Source organism: Rhinopithecus roxellana, chromosome 15 (assembly GCF_007565055.1).
Source record: "Rhinopithecus roxellana isolate Shanxi Qingling chromosome 15, ASM756505v1, whole genome shotgun sequence".
NCBI lineage: Eukaryota > Metazoa > Chordata > Mammalia > Primates > Cercopithecidae > Rhinopithecus > Rhinopithecus roxellana.
The window spans coordinates 18,714,311-18,730,162 of record NC_044563.1 but is presented as its reverse complement, the minus strand read 5'-3'; the positions used below and the strand labels follow the sequence as shown (position 1 = coordinate 18,730,162).

At 45.4% G+C, this 15,852-nt stretch overlaps 1 protein-coding gene across 2 annotated transcripts in view; it reads left to right on the top strand.

Annotated features, from left to right (window-relative positions):
- The first annotated feature begins 278 nt into the window (after window positions 1-278).
- The window catches only part of AGBL2 (ATP/GTP binding protein like 2), a 57,904-nt gene continuing 42,330 nt past the window's right edge, over window positions 279-15,852 (top strand). For both annotated transcript variants that reach the window (XM_030917838.1, XM_030917839.1), the window contains exons 1-7: window positions 279-765; window positions 907-1,039; window positions 1,311-1,374; window positions 5,785-5,919; window positions 8,090-8,143; window positions 9,278-9,463; window positions 11,614-11,721. In XM_030917838.1, the coding sequence (XP_030773698.1) occupies window positions 1,007-1,039; window positions 1,311-1,374; window positions 5,785-5,919; window positions 8,090-8,143; window positions 9,278-9,463; window positions 11,614-11,721 (580 nt within the window). In that variant the 5' untranslated portion in view covers window positions 279-765; window positions 907-1,006. The remainder of the gene's footprint in view (window positions 766-906; window positions 1,040-1,310; window positions 1,375-5,784; window positions 5,920-8,089; window positions 8,144-9,277; window positions 9,464-11,613; window positions 11,722-15,852) is intronic.

Below are 15,852 nucleotides of genomic sequence, written 5' to 3'. Positions count from 1 at the left end.
TGGTAAAAGAGAAGCAGCAGCTCTCTTACAGCAAAGTATGCACAACAATTATCTAAAGCCAACAGCAAACGAGCTTGGAAATATGTTGAAGGCTACTGGCATCGTACTCATCAATGCGGTTTCGATTCCCAGGTTGGGGCTGTAATGTATGAGGTGAAAAATGAGCCTGAATCGCCGCTGCCCGCCATACTCGCTGCAGACCTTCCCGGAGCTGCCCGCTCCCTCCTTGGGGGCGGGGCCTAGCTTGCCGGAAGCGCCCGGCCGCCCCTCCCCTTTTCCGCTTCCCGTTCGCGGTTGCTAGGCTACCCGGGCCCTCACAGACGGCAGTGGAGGGCGGGTGCAGCGAGTTTGTCCCCTTACCCACACACTGCTTGGCCTCTGTACCTAAGTGCGGTGGCCGCCTGCCTCGCTGGGGCTTCTCTGCCGCACCCGTCCGTGCTGCTTGGGACGGGCCAGGGCGCGAAGGCGGTCGCACCCATCGCTCTGCCCTCTTGAGAAGTTTCTGTTCTCCTTCCCTCTTCCTACGCTTAGGAAACCCCCTCACCACCTGCCCCGGACCAGGTTCCTCTGAACCCTAAAGGGCCCGCTCTCCCAACCCCCTGACCTTTTTCCATCGACACTGAGCGAGACGACTCCGTCGCGTGCTCCCATCCCCATTTCTTTCACTTTCCTGTGGCGAGCATCTCCCTTCTCAGGGAAAGGGAACCATGGGACCAGCACCTTGGGAAGAAGAGGCGGGAAGACACGCTGCCCTCCCTGTCTCAGGTGCACCTCTGGCCTCGGCATGACCATCTTGTTTAGCTGCAGAGAAGCTGGGTTGGCAGGGTTTTCTGAAGTCAAGAGGGAGCTGGGGGGCGCCCGGGGAGGTATTGGCGGTTTTTCACTTGTCCTGTTCTGGCTTTGTAGCTTCTCCTGTGTAATCAGCTGCCTATTTGGAAATTGGGCAGGATTTGCGACTGGATGCTAATGTCACTGACTAGTTTTCATTCTACCATCCAGAAGTAACATGTTCCCAGCCTTGGAAACGCACCTAAAGCAGGTCGGTACACAGCACAGAAAGCCACAGAAATTTCTTCGGGGAACTCCATTTCTTCGGGAGCTCCACAGAAATCTGCTACTAGATGAGAAGGGATGTTCTGGTGGCATCTTTTCCCAGCTGGAGATCTTGATCCCCACGATAGAATAATTCGCAGGAATGCAGTTCGCTTGGTTTAGTTTAGTTTAGTCACATGCAACAACGCTCGTGTACTTTTTGTTGAGTCCATTATGGTTTGAAAACATCTTGACTGAAGTGGCCTTTCCTTTCACAGACTATTCCTGATCCTTATGAAGACTTCATGTACCGTCACCTCCAATATTATGGCTACTTTAAAGGTAATACCATGTTCTTGTCTAGTATCACCTTTCCTGGACTCAAGAGGAAAATTGCTTCGTTAGCTGAGAGGGTTGCACTTAGGTAGACTAATAAATAATTTGCATTGACAAATAAATATTTTTTCCTCTACCATTATTGCAAAGTACTTCCTTTCCCCATTGATCTGCAGGGTCACCTCTGTCAAGTAGGAAAGCATCCCTTAATACAAAGATCTGTTTCTGGGCTATCTATTCCGTTGGTCTATCTTTTACCAATATCACTGTCTCTTAATTACTATATGGCATTAAAAGAGTCTTTATCTGGAAAAACATGTCTTCCCACCTTGTTCTTCAAAAGTGTCATGGCTGTTCTTGAGTCTTTGCCTTCCTATATAAATTTTACAATTGGCTTATGACATTTTATTTTATTTTATTTTATTTTATTTTATTTTATTTATTTATTTTTTTTTTTTTGGAGACGGAGTCTGGCTCTGTCGCCAGGGCTGGAGTGCAGTGGCCGGATCTCAGCTCACTGCAAGCTCCGCCTCCCGGGTTCATGCCATTCTCCTGCCTCAGCCTCTCGAGTAGCTGGGACTACAGGCGCCCGCCACCTCGCCCGGCTAGATTTTTGTATTTTTTTGGTAGAGACGGGGTTTCACCGTGTTAGCCAGGATGGTCTCGATCTCCTGACCTCATGATCCGCCCGTCTCGGCCTCCCAAAGTGCTGGGATTACAGGCTTGAGCCACCGCGCCCGGCCTTTTATTTTATTTTTGAGATGAAGTCTCGCTCTGTCACCCAGGGTGGAGTGCAGTGGCACGATCTCAGCTCACTGCAACCTCTGCCTCCCAGGTTCAAGAGATTCTCCTGCCTCAGCCTCCTGAGTAGCTGGGATTACAGGCTCGATCCTCCACGCCCGGCCAATTTTTGTTTCTTTTTTTTTCTTATTTTTGAGATGGAGTCTCACTCTTTTCACCCAGGCTGAAGTGCAATGGCGCAAACTCGGCTCACTGCAACCTCCACCTCTTGAGTTCAAGAGATTCTCCTGCCTCAGCCTCCCAAGTAGATGGGATTACAGGCACCAACCACCACACCCAGCTAACTTTTTTGTGTATTTTTAGTAGAGATGGGGTTTCAACATGTTGGCCAGGCTGGTCTCGAACTCCCGACCTCAGGTGATCCAGCCGCCTCGGCCTCCCAAAGTGCTGGGATTACAGACATGAGCTACTGCGCCTGGCTGTTTTTTTATTTTTGAGATGGAGTTTCACTCTTGTTGCCCAGGCTGGAGTGCCGTGGTGCGATCTAGGCTCACTGCAACCTCCACCTCCTGGGGTCAAGCGATTTTCCTGCCTCAGCCTCCCAAGTACCCAAGTAGCTGCGATTACAGGCATGCACCACCATGCCTGGCTAATTTTGGTGTTTTTAGTAGACACAGGGTTTCCTTATGTTGACCAGGCTGTTCTTGAACTCCTGACCTAAGGTGATCCACCCACCTTGGCCTCCCAAAGTGCTGGGATTATAGGCGTGAGCCACTGTCCCCGGCCCGCTTATGACATTTTAAAAGATTGTAGGAATTGCATTGAATCTGTAGATCAAATTTCACAAGAACTGGCAATTTTTCAACACTGGATTCTCCAATCTATGACTATAATATATATCTCCATTTACTTAGGTTTTTAATGTCTCCCAATAAAGATTTATAGTTTTTCATAATACTTCATATTTTTATGCTATTATAAATGTTGATCTTCTTAAAATTTTATTTCCTAACTTTGTTATTGGTATATTGAAATAAGATGGAGTAATATTGATTGTATTAGTGTTAATTTTATTTCTATCAAAGAATATTGTTAAATTGTTTTATTAACTACATTAGTCATCACCCCTTATTATCTACAGGGGGGAGGTTCCAAGACCCCTGGATGGCCTGAAACCACTGTTAGTACTAAATCCAAATCACTGTCATTCAGAACAGACTTCTATCTTCCACCCACAAATTTAATGCCTTTTCCACTGTAACTAAGTACTTATGCACTGTGGCCATAACTTTTGCAATTTGAAGTATGACCGCAAAACTATTATGAATTTTTTTCTTCTTCACAGTTTCACAAATAGATTTGTTCTTACCATAGAACTTAGCAACCTCAGCATGCATATATATTTTATTTATTTATTTATTTATTTATTTATTTATTTATTTATTTTTTATTTTTTATTTTTTTTAGATGATCTGTTTCTTGCCTTGGCTGGAATGCAATGTTGCGATCACAACTCATTGCAGCCTTGACTTCCGAGGCTTAAGCGATCCTCTTACCTCCCAACTAGATGGGAACACAAGCACAAACCAGCACACCCAGCTTATTTTAAAATATTTTTTGTAGAGACATGGTCTTACTATGTTGCTCAGGCTGGTCATCATACGATTTTTACTTTCCATACAAAGTCAAGAACTTCAGGCCGGGTGCGGTGGCTCACACCTGTAATCCCAGCACTTTGGGAGGCCAAGGTGGGCAGATCACCTGAGGTCAGGAGTTCGAGACCAGCCTGGCAAACATGGCGAAACCGTGTCTCTACTAATAATACAAAAAATTAGCTGGGCGTGGTGTTGCATGCCTTTAATCCCAGCTACTCGGAAGGTGGAGGCAGGAGAAACACTTGAACCTGGGAGGCAGAGGTTGCAATGAGCCGAGATTGTGCCACTCCACTCCAGACTGTTGAAGTTTCAATACCCTCTTCATAGGGAGAGAGAAATTCAGGGAGGAGGGTGTGTAGGCAATTGTGAAAGATAGTAAATGATATTCAGGAGAAATGAAATGAGCTCCAAAAACCATGTCCTGGGACAAAGTTCCTCTGAGCTCCGGGGAGGGGTGGCAAGCAAATGAGGGGAGGAGCTTCACTGAAGAAAGGTTGTCTTACGCAAATAGTTGCCCAGGTAATCTCTGAGTTGCCCTCATAATTGATGAAAAGTCTATCGGGGTGTCATGACAATTTTTAGTCTCCTCTTTAGTGGTTCAGCGTTACTGGTTATTTGATGAGATTCCTAGGGAATGGGTCTTAAAACAACTGCTTTTCTTTTGGAAAGAAGTTTCCTTCGTTAGATAAGGAATTCCAGAGAGGTGTCCTTTCCTGCTCTTGGGGTAGTGGGGAGACAGGAGAGGTCAGAAAGTCCTTGATTCTGAGGCAGCTTCTAAGGCTTTTCTAATTTTTTTTTTTTTTTTTTTTTTTTTTTTGAGACGGAGTCTCCCTCTGTCACCCGGGCTGGAGTGCAGTGGCCGGATCTCAGCTCGCTGCAAGCTCCGCCTCCCGGGTTTACGCCATTCTCCTGCCTCAGCCTCCCAAGTAGCTGGGACTACAGGTGCCCGCCACCCCGCCCGGCTAATTTTTTTGTATTTTTTAGTAGAGATGGGGTTTCACCGTGTTAGCCAGGATGGTCTCGATCTCCTGACCTCGTGATCCGCCCGTCTCGGCCTCCCAAAGTGCTGGGATTACAGGCTTGAGCCACCACGCCCGGCCTTCTAATTTTTTTTAATTTATTTTTTCAACTTTTATTATAGATTAGAGGGTACATGTGCAGGTTTGTTACATGGGTAAATTGCATGTTATTGAGGGTTGGAACCCTTTCTATGTTTAGTTGAAAGTGTTCAGTAGCCAAGTGCCAAACCTTTGGGCCATAATTTTTTTTTCTTTTTTTTCTTTTTTTTCTTTTTTTTTTTTTTTTTTGAGACAGGATCTCGCTCTGTCACTCAGGCTGGAGGGCAGTGGCCTCCACATCCCAGGCTCAAGCAACCCTCCCAGCCCTGGGCTATCATTTTCTGAGTTCCAACACAGCCCTTGTAGCTTCAGAATCTTTCTGCCTACCAAGCCCTTTCTCACTCCACTACACCAGGCTGCTTATCAAGTCTCCTCTTTACATCCGTTTCCTCAGCTGTAAGGTGGGGATAATTATGCTTCACTCACATAAGTTGGAATATGAAAGCTCTTTGAAAAATGCAGCGTATTCATTGCAAAGGCCTGTGGTGGTGGGTGGTGATAAAAGGAGTAGGGGTTTGGTATTGACCTAGATGTTAGAAGTGATGAGTCAGCCTTCCAGCAACTTTTTTTTTTTTTTTTTTGAGGCGGAGTCTCGCTCTGTCACCCAGGCTGGAGTGCAGTGGCCAGATCTCAGCTCACTGCAAGCTCCACCTCCCGGGTTCATGCCATTCTCCTGCCTCAGTCTCCAGAGTAGCTGGGACTACAGGTGCCCGCCACCTCGCCTGGCTAGTTTTTTTGTATTTTTTTAGTAGAGACGGGGTTTCACCATGTTAGCCAGGATGGTCTCGATCTCCTGACCTCATGATCCGCCTGTCTCGGCCTCCCAAAGTGCTGGGATTACAGGCTTGAGCCACTGCGCCCAGCCACCTTCCAGCAACTTTAATTAAACTACCTATTTTTAGCGCAGAGAGGCAGTTTACCAAACTCTGCTACGCATCAGCATATTCGGAAGAATAACCCTCAGTACCTGTTGCATCGCTCTCTTGGGGGAAAAGATGATTTGATACCAGACACCCTGCAAAAGGAGAAGCTTCTATGTGAGTAACAATCAGTATGTGTGACCTCTAGAACCTCATTGCCTAGTAACTCCTCTGAGTATTCAGAAGAACCTCCTCTAACATGGGAGAGGCCGGGGAGCAGCCTTGGCCTCTGTTTCTAACACCATTCAAAACTTCTCTCTAAATCTACTTTGGATTACAGGTTTAAATCAAAATACTGTTTTCTAGCCAGGCGTGGTGGCTCACGCCTGCAATCCCAGCACTTTGGGAGAATGAGGTGGGAGGATCACTTGAGGTCAGGAGTTTGAGATCAGTCTGACCAGCATGGCAAAACCCCAGCTCTACTAAAAATATACAAATTAGCCGGGTGTGGTGACACACACCTATAATCTCAGGACTTGGGAGGCTGAGGTGGGAGGATTGCTTGAACCCAGGAGGCGGAGGTTCAGTGAGCCGAGGTTGGGCCACTGCACTTCAGCCTGGGTGACAAAGTGAGATTCTGACTCAAAAAAAAAAAAAAGTAATATGCCTGTCATGGTGGCTCACGCCTGTAATTCCAGCACTTTGGATAGCTGAGGCAGGCAGATCGCTTGTGCTCAGGAGCTCGAGACCAGCCTGGGCAACATGGCAAAACTCTTGTCTCTACAAAAACATACAAAAATTAGCTGGATGTGGTGGCAGGTGCCTGTGGTCCCAGCTACTGGGGAGGTTGAGGCAGGAGAATTGTGTGAACCTAGGAGGTGGAAGTTGCAGTGAACTGAGATTGAGCCACTGCATTCCAGCCTGGGCAACAGAGTGAGACCCTGTCTCAAAAAATAATAATAATAATAATAATACATTGATTTTCAGTTTTGATGGATAATGCTTATTAAGGCTGTTTGCATAGGAGCAGTGGAAAACAGTTATAGGTAGCTTACACAAAAAAATAATTTTTTGCAGAGACACAGGTTTCTTCTAAAATCTAAGGGGAGGAATACAGTTGAACTTCTCCCTCAAACCAAACATTGATCCACCCCTCTTTTCTCTATATCCCCTTTTGCTTATCCCCGACCTCCACCACTACCTTTATATATACCCCCACCCTCACAGTCCCACCACCTCCCATCCAAGCTATCATCATTCAGCCTTCTAATTGGTCTCCTGGCTCCTCTTGTTCTGTGCTGCACCCCCCAATCAACTTTCCACATAGCAGTGTTTTTTATATGCAAATCTGATTAGGTCCCTTTTCTACTTAAAACCTTTGAATGACACAAGATCTGAAAACCATAAAATACATTATTGATTTTTTTTTTTTTTTTTTGAGACGGAGTCTCACTCTTGTCCCCAGGCTGGAGAGTGGTAGCACTATCTCAGCTCACTGCAATTTCTGCCTCCTGGGTTCAAGCTATTCTTCTGCCTCAGCCTCCCCAGTAGCTAGGATTACGGGCGTGCACCACTACTCCCAGCTAATTTTTGTATTTTTAGTAGAGACAGTGTTTCGCTATGTTAGCCAGGCTGGTCTCAAACTCACAACCTTGGGTGATCGGCCCACCTCGGCCTCCCAAAGTGCTAGGATCACAGGTGCGAGCCAACACACCCAGCCAATATTAATAATTTTTTTTTTTTTTTTTTTTGAGACGGAGTCTCGCTCTGTCGAAAGGCTGGAGTGCAGTGGCTCCATCTTGGCTTACTACATCCTCTGCCTCCTGGCTTCAAGTGATTCTCCTGCCTCAGCCTCCTGGGTAGCTGGGACTACAGGCGTGCACCACGGTGCCCAGCTAATTTTTGTACTTTTAGTAGAGACAGGATTTCACCATGTTAGCCAGGATGGTCTCGATCTCCTAACCTTGTGATCCACCCACCTCAGCCTCCCAAAGTGCTGGGATTACAGGCATGAGCCACTGCACCCAGCTGACCAGGCTGGTCTTGAACTCCCAACCTCAGGTAGTCCGCCCACTTCGGCCTCCCAAAGTGCTAGGATTACAGGTGTAAGCTACCGTGCCCAGCCTGCTTTATATTTCTTTAGTTATGAGTGACATTGTGTAGCCTTACTGTCTTTTCAAATGTTTATTTCCTTTTATTTCCCCCATTAAAGTATGGGAGAAAGATTTAGCTAGAAATGCAGGGGTCCCAAGTGGGCACAGGAAATGAGAAGGGATGGGGATAGTGAACGGAAGAAAAGAAGACAACGATCCCTGAGACAAACGGGGCCTCCTCTTCCTCTTTCTAGGGCCTACCAGTTTATCTTCAGCTGTGCACAGACAAAGAGAAGCCATCAACAGAGGTATTTCATGTCCTTCCAGACCAGAAAATTCAGGCTCCTTTTTTGGACTATATCTTCATCACTTGCTGTTCCCACCAAACCTGAGAATTACCAGACAGGAATGGGATTCATGCCTGATGAGCACTGAAGGACCCTCCACCTTTAGTTCCCCCTTTCATTTCCATTTTTTTCTTTTTTCCTCATTCCGTTTCTTTTTTTTTTTTTTTTTTGGACACAGACTTTCACTCTTGTCTCCTGGGCTGGATGCAGTGGTGCGGCCTCAGCTCACTGCAACCTCCGCCTCCCATGTTCAAAGATTCTCCTGCCTCAGCCTTCTGAGTAGCTGGGATTACAGGCATGTGCCACCACGCCCAGCTAATTTTTGTATTTTCAGTAGAGATAGGATTTCACCATGTTGGCCAGGCTGGTCTCGAACTCCTGAACTCAGGTGATCCACCCGCCTCGGCCTCCCAAAGTTCAAAGTTTTGGGATTACAGGCATGAGCCACCGCGCCCGGCCCCTCCTTTCTTTTTTACGTTCCTGAAAGCCTTTCTTTTCTTCCCTTTTTTTCTGATTCTTTCTTTCCCAAGAGCTCTTCTTCCTCTCTTCTGCCCCATCTCACGCTTTATCTCACCTTCCTCTTTCCATCTTCTTTATGTCTCTCTTTCCTTTGTATGGTAATATTATGGCCCTGAAATTTTATTTGTAGGTTATTTCACTATAGTTGGTAAAAAAGAAGAAAAAAAGAATAAAGTTGTATGTACTTTTTTCTAAAATGGCAATGGATATATTGAAATTCCCTCTCTTGCCACTAGCTAAACAAAAATAATAAAGCACATTAAGTAACTTCTTATTCATTGTAACCAACTGTTGAAATGTCTTGGACCATTAAATTTAATTTTAAAAAAAAGTTTTTTATTTACCCTGAAGTTTTATATTTAAACATTTAATAGACTGTGCAGAATTTTAACATTTTTAAATTTTGAGCCTGTTGTTCTGGACTAAATCTTCTTGAAGGAGAAACATGTCAAATAATCATGTATCTGTGCTAATATTTTAATGTAATGCCTAAAATAGTTTCATTGTTATAGATGAGCAGTAAAGTTCCCAAGGAGGAAAAGGAAGATGTTCACTTCCTCTCTTTCCCTTTGGCAGATTCACGTATGCTGAGTTTACCACATCTTAGGAGCAGACAGCTTCTTTATGATGAGTTGGATGAAGTAAATCCACGTCTTCGAGAACCCCAAGAGCTCTTTTCCATTTTGTCTACCAAGAGGCCACTGCCGGCTCCAAGATGGCCAATCGAATGTGAGGTCATCAAGGAAAACATTCATCATATTGGTAATATGACTTATGTGAAGTGGTCTTGCTAGTCTATTCTGCCTGACTTTTTTTTGTATGTTTGCTTTGTTTTGTTTTGTTTTGAGAAGAAGTCTCACTCTGTTGCCCAGGCTGGAGTGCAGTGGCGCAATCTCGGCTCACTGCAACCTCCGCCTCCCGGGTTCAAGTGATTCTCCTCACTCAGCCTCCTGAGTAGCTGGGATTACAGGTGCGCACCACCACTCCCAGCTAATTTTGCATTTTTAAGTAGAGACAGGGTTTCACCATGTGGGCAAGGCTAGTCTCGAACTCCTCACCTCGTAATCTGCCCACCTTGGCCTCCCAAAGTGCTGGGATTACAGGCATAAGCCACCAAACCTGGCCTTCTGCCTGACTTTATTACAAGACCTGAAAATGTTAAGTCATATGTGCTTAAGTATAAGGCAGGACAGAGTCAACATTTGTTTGTTTGTTTGTTTGTTTGTATATTTATTGAGACAGAGTCTCACTCTGTCACCCAGGCTGGAGTGCAGTGGCTTGATCTCCACTCACAGCAGCCCCCATCTCCCAGGTTGAAGCAATTCTCCTGCCTCAGCTCCCCAAGTAGCTGGGATTACAGGTGCCCGGCCACCATGCCTGGCTAGTTTGTTGTTGTTGTTGTTGTTGTTGTTGTTGTTGTTTGTTTGTCTGTTTGTTTTTTGAGACTGACTTTTGCTCTTGTTGCCCAGACTGGAATGCAATGGCATGAGCTCAGCTCACTGCAAACTCTGCCTCCTGGGTTCAAATGATTATCCCGCCTCAGCCTCGTGAGTAGCTGGGATTACAGGCGTGTGCCACCATGCCCAGCTAATTTTTTATTTTTAGTAGAAACGGGGTTTCTCCATGTTGGTCAGGCTGTTCTCGAACTCCTAACCTCAGGTGATCCACCTGCCTCGGCTTCCCAAAGTGCTGGGATTACAGATTTGAGCCACTGCACCCGGCTAGTTTTTGTATTTTTATTAGAGTCAGAGTTTCTCCATGTTGGCCAGGCTGGTCTCAAACTCCTGACCCTAAGTGATCCACCCACCTTGTCCTCCCAAAGTGCTGTGATTACAGACACGAGCCCCTACACCCAGCCAAAAAAATCTTTTTAAATTCGGTATTAATGAAAAAGCCTTAGCTAGGCACAGTGCCTCACGCCTGTAATCCCAGCACTTTGGGAGGCAGAGGTGGGCGGATCACCTGAGGTCGGGAGTTTGAGACCATCCTGACCAACATGGAGAAACCCCATCTCTACTAAAAAATACAAAATTAGCCGGGCCTGGTGGCACATGCCTGTAATCCCACCTACTCAGGGACTGAGGTGGGAGAATCGCTTGAAGCTGAGAGGCTGAAGTTGTAGTGAGCTGAGATCACACCATTGCACTCCAGCCTGGGCAATAGAGCCAGACTCCGTCTCAAGAAAATAAAAAGAAATAAAAAGGTGGCCGGGCGCGGTGGCTCAAGCCTGTAATCCCAGCACTTTGGGAGGCCGAGACGGGCGGATCACGAGGTCAGGAGATCGAGACCATCCTGGCTAACACGGTGAAACCCCATCTCTACTAAAAAATACAAAAAAACTAGCCGGGCCAAGTGGTGGGCGCCTGTAGTCCCAGCTACTCGGGAGGCTGAGGCAGGAGAATGGCGTAAACCCATGAGGCGGAGCTTGCAGTGAGCTGAGATCCGGCCACTGTACTCCAGCCCAGGCGACAGAACGAGACTCCATCTCAAAAAAAAAAAAAAAAGAAAAAGAAAAAGGCTTGCTTCCTCTGAAACAATTGATAGACTTAGTCCTTTATGGTAATAAAAAAAGTTATGTTAATGACCATATTTTGCTGACATTAAGGAAAGTCAGGGCCAAATTTTGAAGAGCTGTTGCAGCAGCTATATTGACCTTTCTGACTTATTTTTAGGTCTTCTATGGATAGTTTATTATTTCATTTTATATGCTCTTTGTTAAAAGTGTCCTCATAAGTCTTTATGGAAAGAAATAAGACATAATTATTTTATAAACAAGCAGGAAATTTAGGGTGGGAATTTGGTTTGATTCAACCAAACTAGCCATTTGGAAAATTATTATTATTTTATATTAGTTCTGATAGTGCCGTGTACATTATTTCTTATTTTGTACTTTTTAAAATGTCTTCTTTCAGAGTGGGCTCCACCTCAACCAGAATATTTCTATCAACCTAGAGGAAATGAAAAGGTACCAGAGATTGTAGGAGAGAAAAAAGGAACAGTTGTCTATCAATTAGATTCAGGTATTGTCATTACACTGAACAGTGAATGGTTAATCATGACAAAGTTATAATAAACATATGTTCAATAATAAAAGTGATTTTAAAAATCCATAGTTTAGTGGTAAACTCTTTTCCAGGCCAACCTGAGTGGGAGCCTGGAGGAGGAGTCATAAGCAGCCTGATGTACAGTTTCGATAATTTTCTAAAATCAAAGTACATTCTTTTTAATAGTTCTAAGTCCAATAACAGCTTCTCTCTTGTTATTCTCTTTCCTGAGAATCAGATGTTGGATCATCTTTGGGGAGATTACTCTTCTTCTCTTCACCTCCTATGTGTACTTTAATGAGTACTTTGTTCTGTGTGCATATGACTGTCATTTAGTAATGCAGTTTCCTGTGTTGAGTTTTAAGCTTCTAGGAGTTGAATATATGTCTTTTCTAGAAATATGCAGAACATCATACCTAACAACAATAAAATACTCCTTCTTTTTGTTTTTGCCATCCCTACTGAAGTCATACACATTCTTTTTAAGGGTACCTGTTAGATTCCCCAGGATAAACTATATGCTAGGCCATAAAGCAAGTTTTTATACATGTAAAAGGATTAAAATAATACAAAGTACATTCTCTGACCATAATAAAATTGAATTAGAAATCAACAACAGAATGAAATATGAGATATCTACAAATATGTGGAAATTGAATAACATCTTTCTAAATAACCTGTGGGTTAAAGAAATCACAAGTAGACTTCAAAAATATTTTGAATGTTGTGAAAATAAAACCACAACATATCAACAGTTATAGGATGCAAAAACAAAATGAACCAGTGCCAGGGCTATTTATGGGTATTTATGGCTTTAAGTGCCTGTATTTCAAAACACAAAAGGCTTCTTATCAATTACCTAAGCTTCTACCTTAGTAAACTGGAAAAATAAGAGCCAACTAAACCCAAAGCAAGCAGAAGGAAAGTAGTAATAAAAATAAGAATGTGGGCCGGGCACAGTGGCTCACGCCTGTAATCCCAGCACTTTGGGAGGCCGAGGTGGGCGGATCATGAGGTCAGGAGATCGAGACCATCCTGGCTAACACGGTGAAACCCCGTCTCTACTAAAAATACTAAACATTAGCCGGGCGTGGTGGCGAGCGCCTGTAATCCCAGCCACTGGGAGGCTGAGGCAGGAGAATGGCGTGAACCCAGGAGGCGGAGCTTGCAGTGAGCCCAGATCACACCATTGTACTCCTGCCTGGGCAACAGGGCGAGACTCTGTCTCAAAAAAAAAATAATAATAAGAATGTGGCTGGGCACGGTGGCTCACGCCTGTAATCCCAGCACTTTGGGAGGCCGAGGCAGGCAGATCACCTAAGGTTGGGAGTTCGAGACCAGCCTGACCAACATGGAGAAACCCCATCTCTACTGACAATACAAAATTAGCGGCCGGGCGCAGTGGCTCAAGCCTGTAATCCCAGCACTTTGGGAGGCCGAGACAGGCAGATCACGAGGTCAGGAGATCGAGACCATCCTGGCTAACACGGTGAAACCCCATCTCTACTAAAAAATACAAAAAAAAAAACTAGCCGGGCGAGGTGGTGGGCGCCTGTAGTCCCAGCTACTCGGAGGCTGAGGCAGGAGAATGGCGTAAACCCGGGAGGCGGAGCTTGCAGTGAGCTGAGAACTGGCCACTGCACTCCAGCCCGGGCGACAGAGCGAGACTCCGTCTCAAAAAAATAAATAAATAATAAAAAACAAAATTAGCCGGGTGTGGCAGTACATGCCTGCAATCCCACATACTTGGGAGGCTAAGGCAGGAGAATCTCTTGAACCTGGGAAGCAGAGGTTGTGGTGAGCCGAGATTGTGCCATGCACTCCAGCCTGGGCAAGAAGATTGAAACTCTGTCTCAAAAAAAAAAAAAAGTATGTAGGCCGGGCGTGGTGGCTCATACCTTTGATCCCAGCACTTTGGGAGGCCAAGATGGGCCAATCACCTGAGGTCAGCAGTTCGAGACCAGCCTGGCCAACACGGTGAACCTCTGTCTCTACTAAAATACAATAAATTAGCCAGTCATGGTGGCAGGCACCTGTAAACCCAGCTACTCAGGAGGCTGAGGCAGGAGAATCATTTAAACCTAGGAGGTGGAGGTTGCAGTGAGCCATGATGGCACCACTGCACTCTAGCCTGGGCAACAAGAGTGAAACTCCATCTCAAAAAAAAAAAAGAAAATAAGAAGAAGGTAGGCTGGGCGCGGTGGCTCATGCCTGTAATCCCAGCACTTTGGGAGGCCAAGGTGGGTGGACCACAAGGTCAGGAGATCGAGACCATCGTGGCTAACATGGTGAAACCCCATCTCTACTAAAAATACAAAAAAGTTGCTGGGCATGGTGCAGGCGCCTGTAGTTCCAGCTATTCAGGAGGCTGAGGCAGGAGAATCCCTTGTACCTTGGGAGGTGGAGGTTGCAGTGAGCCAAGATGGTGCCACTGCACTCCAGCCTGGGCGACAGACCGAGACTCCATCCCAAAAAATAATCATCATCATCATAAGAGGCTGGGTGTGGTGCCTCATACCTGTAATCCTAGCACTTCGGGAGGCTGAGGTGGGTGGATCACTTGAGGTCAGGAGTTTGAGACCAGCTTGACCAACATGATGAAACCCTGTTTCTACTAAAAATACAAAAATTAGTTGGGCGTGGTGGTGTGCCCCTGTAATCCCAGCTAGTTAGGAGGCTGAGGCAGAGGAATCGCATGAACCAAGGAGGCAGAGGTTGCAGTGAGCCAAGATTGCGCCACTATACTCAGCCTGGGTGACAAAGTGAGACTCTATCTCAAAAAAAAAAAAAAAACAGGCCGGGCGCGGTGGCTTAAGCCTGTAATCCCAGCACTTTGGGAGGCCGAGACGGGTGGATCACGAGGTCAGGAGATCGAGACCATCCTGGCTAACACGGGGAAACCCCGTCTCTACTAAAAAAATACAAAAAACTAGCCGGGCGAGGTGGTGGGCGCCTGTAGTCCCAGCTACTCGGGAGGCTGAGGCAGGAGAATGGCGTAAACCCGGGAGGCGGAGCTTGCAGTGAGCTGAGATCCGGCCACTGCACTCCAGCCTGGGCGATAGAGCGAGACTCCGTCTCAAAACAACAACAACAACAACAACAACAAAAAAAAAAAAAAAAAAAAAAAAAAAAAAAAAAAAAAAAAAACAGAAAGCATTGAAGACAGAAAACTGATGGAGAAAAGCAAACCAAAAGTTGGTTGTGGGAACATCAACAAAATTGAAACATATTTGCTAAACCAAAAAAAAGGAAAAGAGGCACAAATTATCAAAATCAGGAATGAAAAAGGTAACGTAAGGACCAAACCAGTACAAATCAAAAAAGTTACAAGGTAAAACTATTAACAACTTTATGACAAATTAGACAATTTAGATAAACAGGACAAATTGCTAGAAAGTTACCAAAACTGGCTCAAGGAAGAAATAAAAGGTTTAAATACATTATAACAAAAAAATAATGATTAGAGATCTTTCCAGGAAGAAAACCCAGGCCCACATGGGACCTGGTAGCTCAGGCCTCTAATCCCAGCACTTTGGGAGGCTGAGGCAGGTGGATCAGCTGAGGTCTAGAGTTTGAGACCAGCCTGGCCTACGTGGTGAAACCCTGTCTCTCTACCAAAAATACAAAGAAAGTATCCTGGTATGGTGGTGTGCACCTGTAGTCCCAGCTACTCGGGAGGCTGAGGCAGGAGAATTGCTTGAACCAGGGAGGTGGAGGTTGCAGTGAGCTGAGATCGCACCACTGCACTCCAGCCTGGGCAACAGAGCAAGACACCGTCTCAAAAAAAAAAAAAAAAAAAAAAAAAAAAAAAAAGACCCAGGCTCAAATGACTTACTTGACAAGGTTTGTTTGTTTGAATTCTTTTTTTTTTTTTTTTTTTTGAGACAGAGTCTCACTTACTCTGTCACCCAGGCTGGGATTCATGGTAGGATCTCGGCTCACTGCAACCTCCACCTTCTGGGTTCAAGCGATTTTTGTTCCTCAGCCTCCAGAGTAGCTGGGATTACAGGTGTGCACCACCATGCCCCAGCTAATTTTTTTTTTTTTTTCGTATTTTTAGTACAGACGGAGTTTCACCATATTGGCCAGGCTGGTCTCAAACTTCCA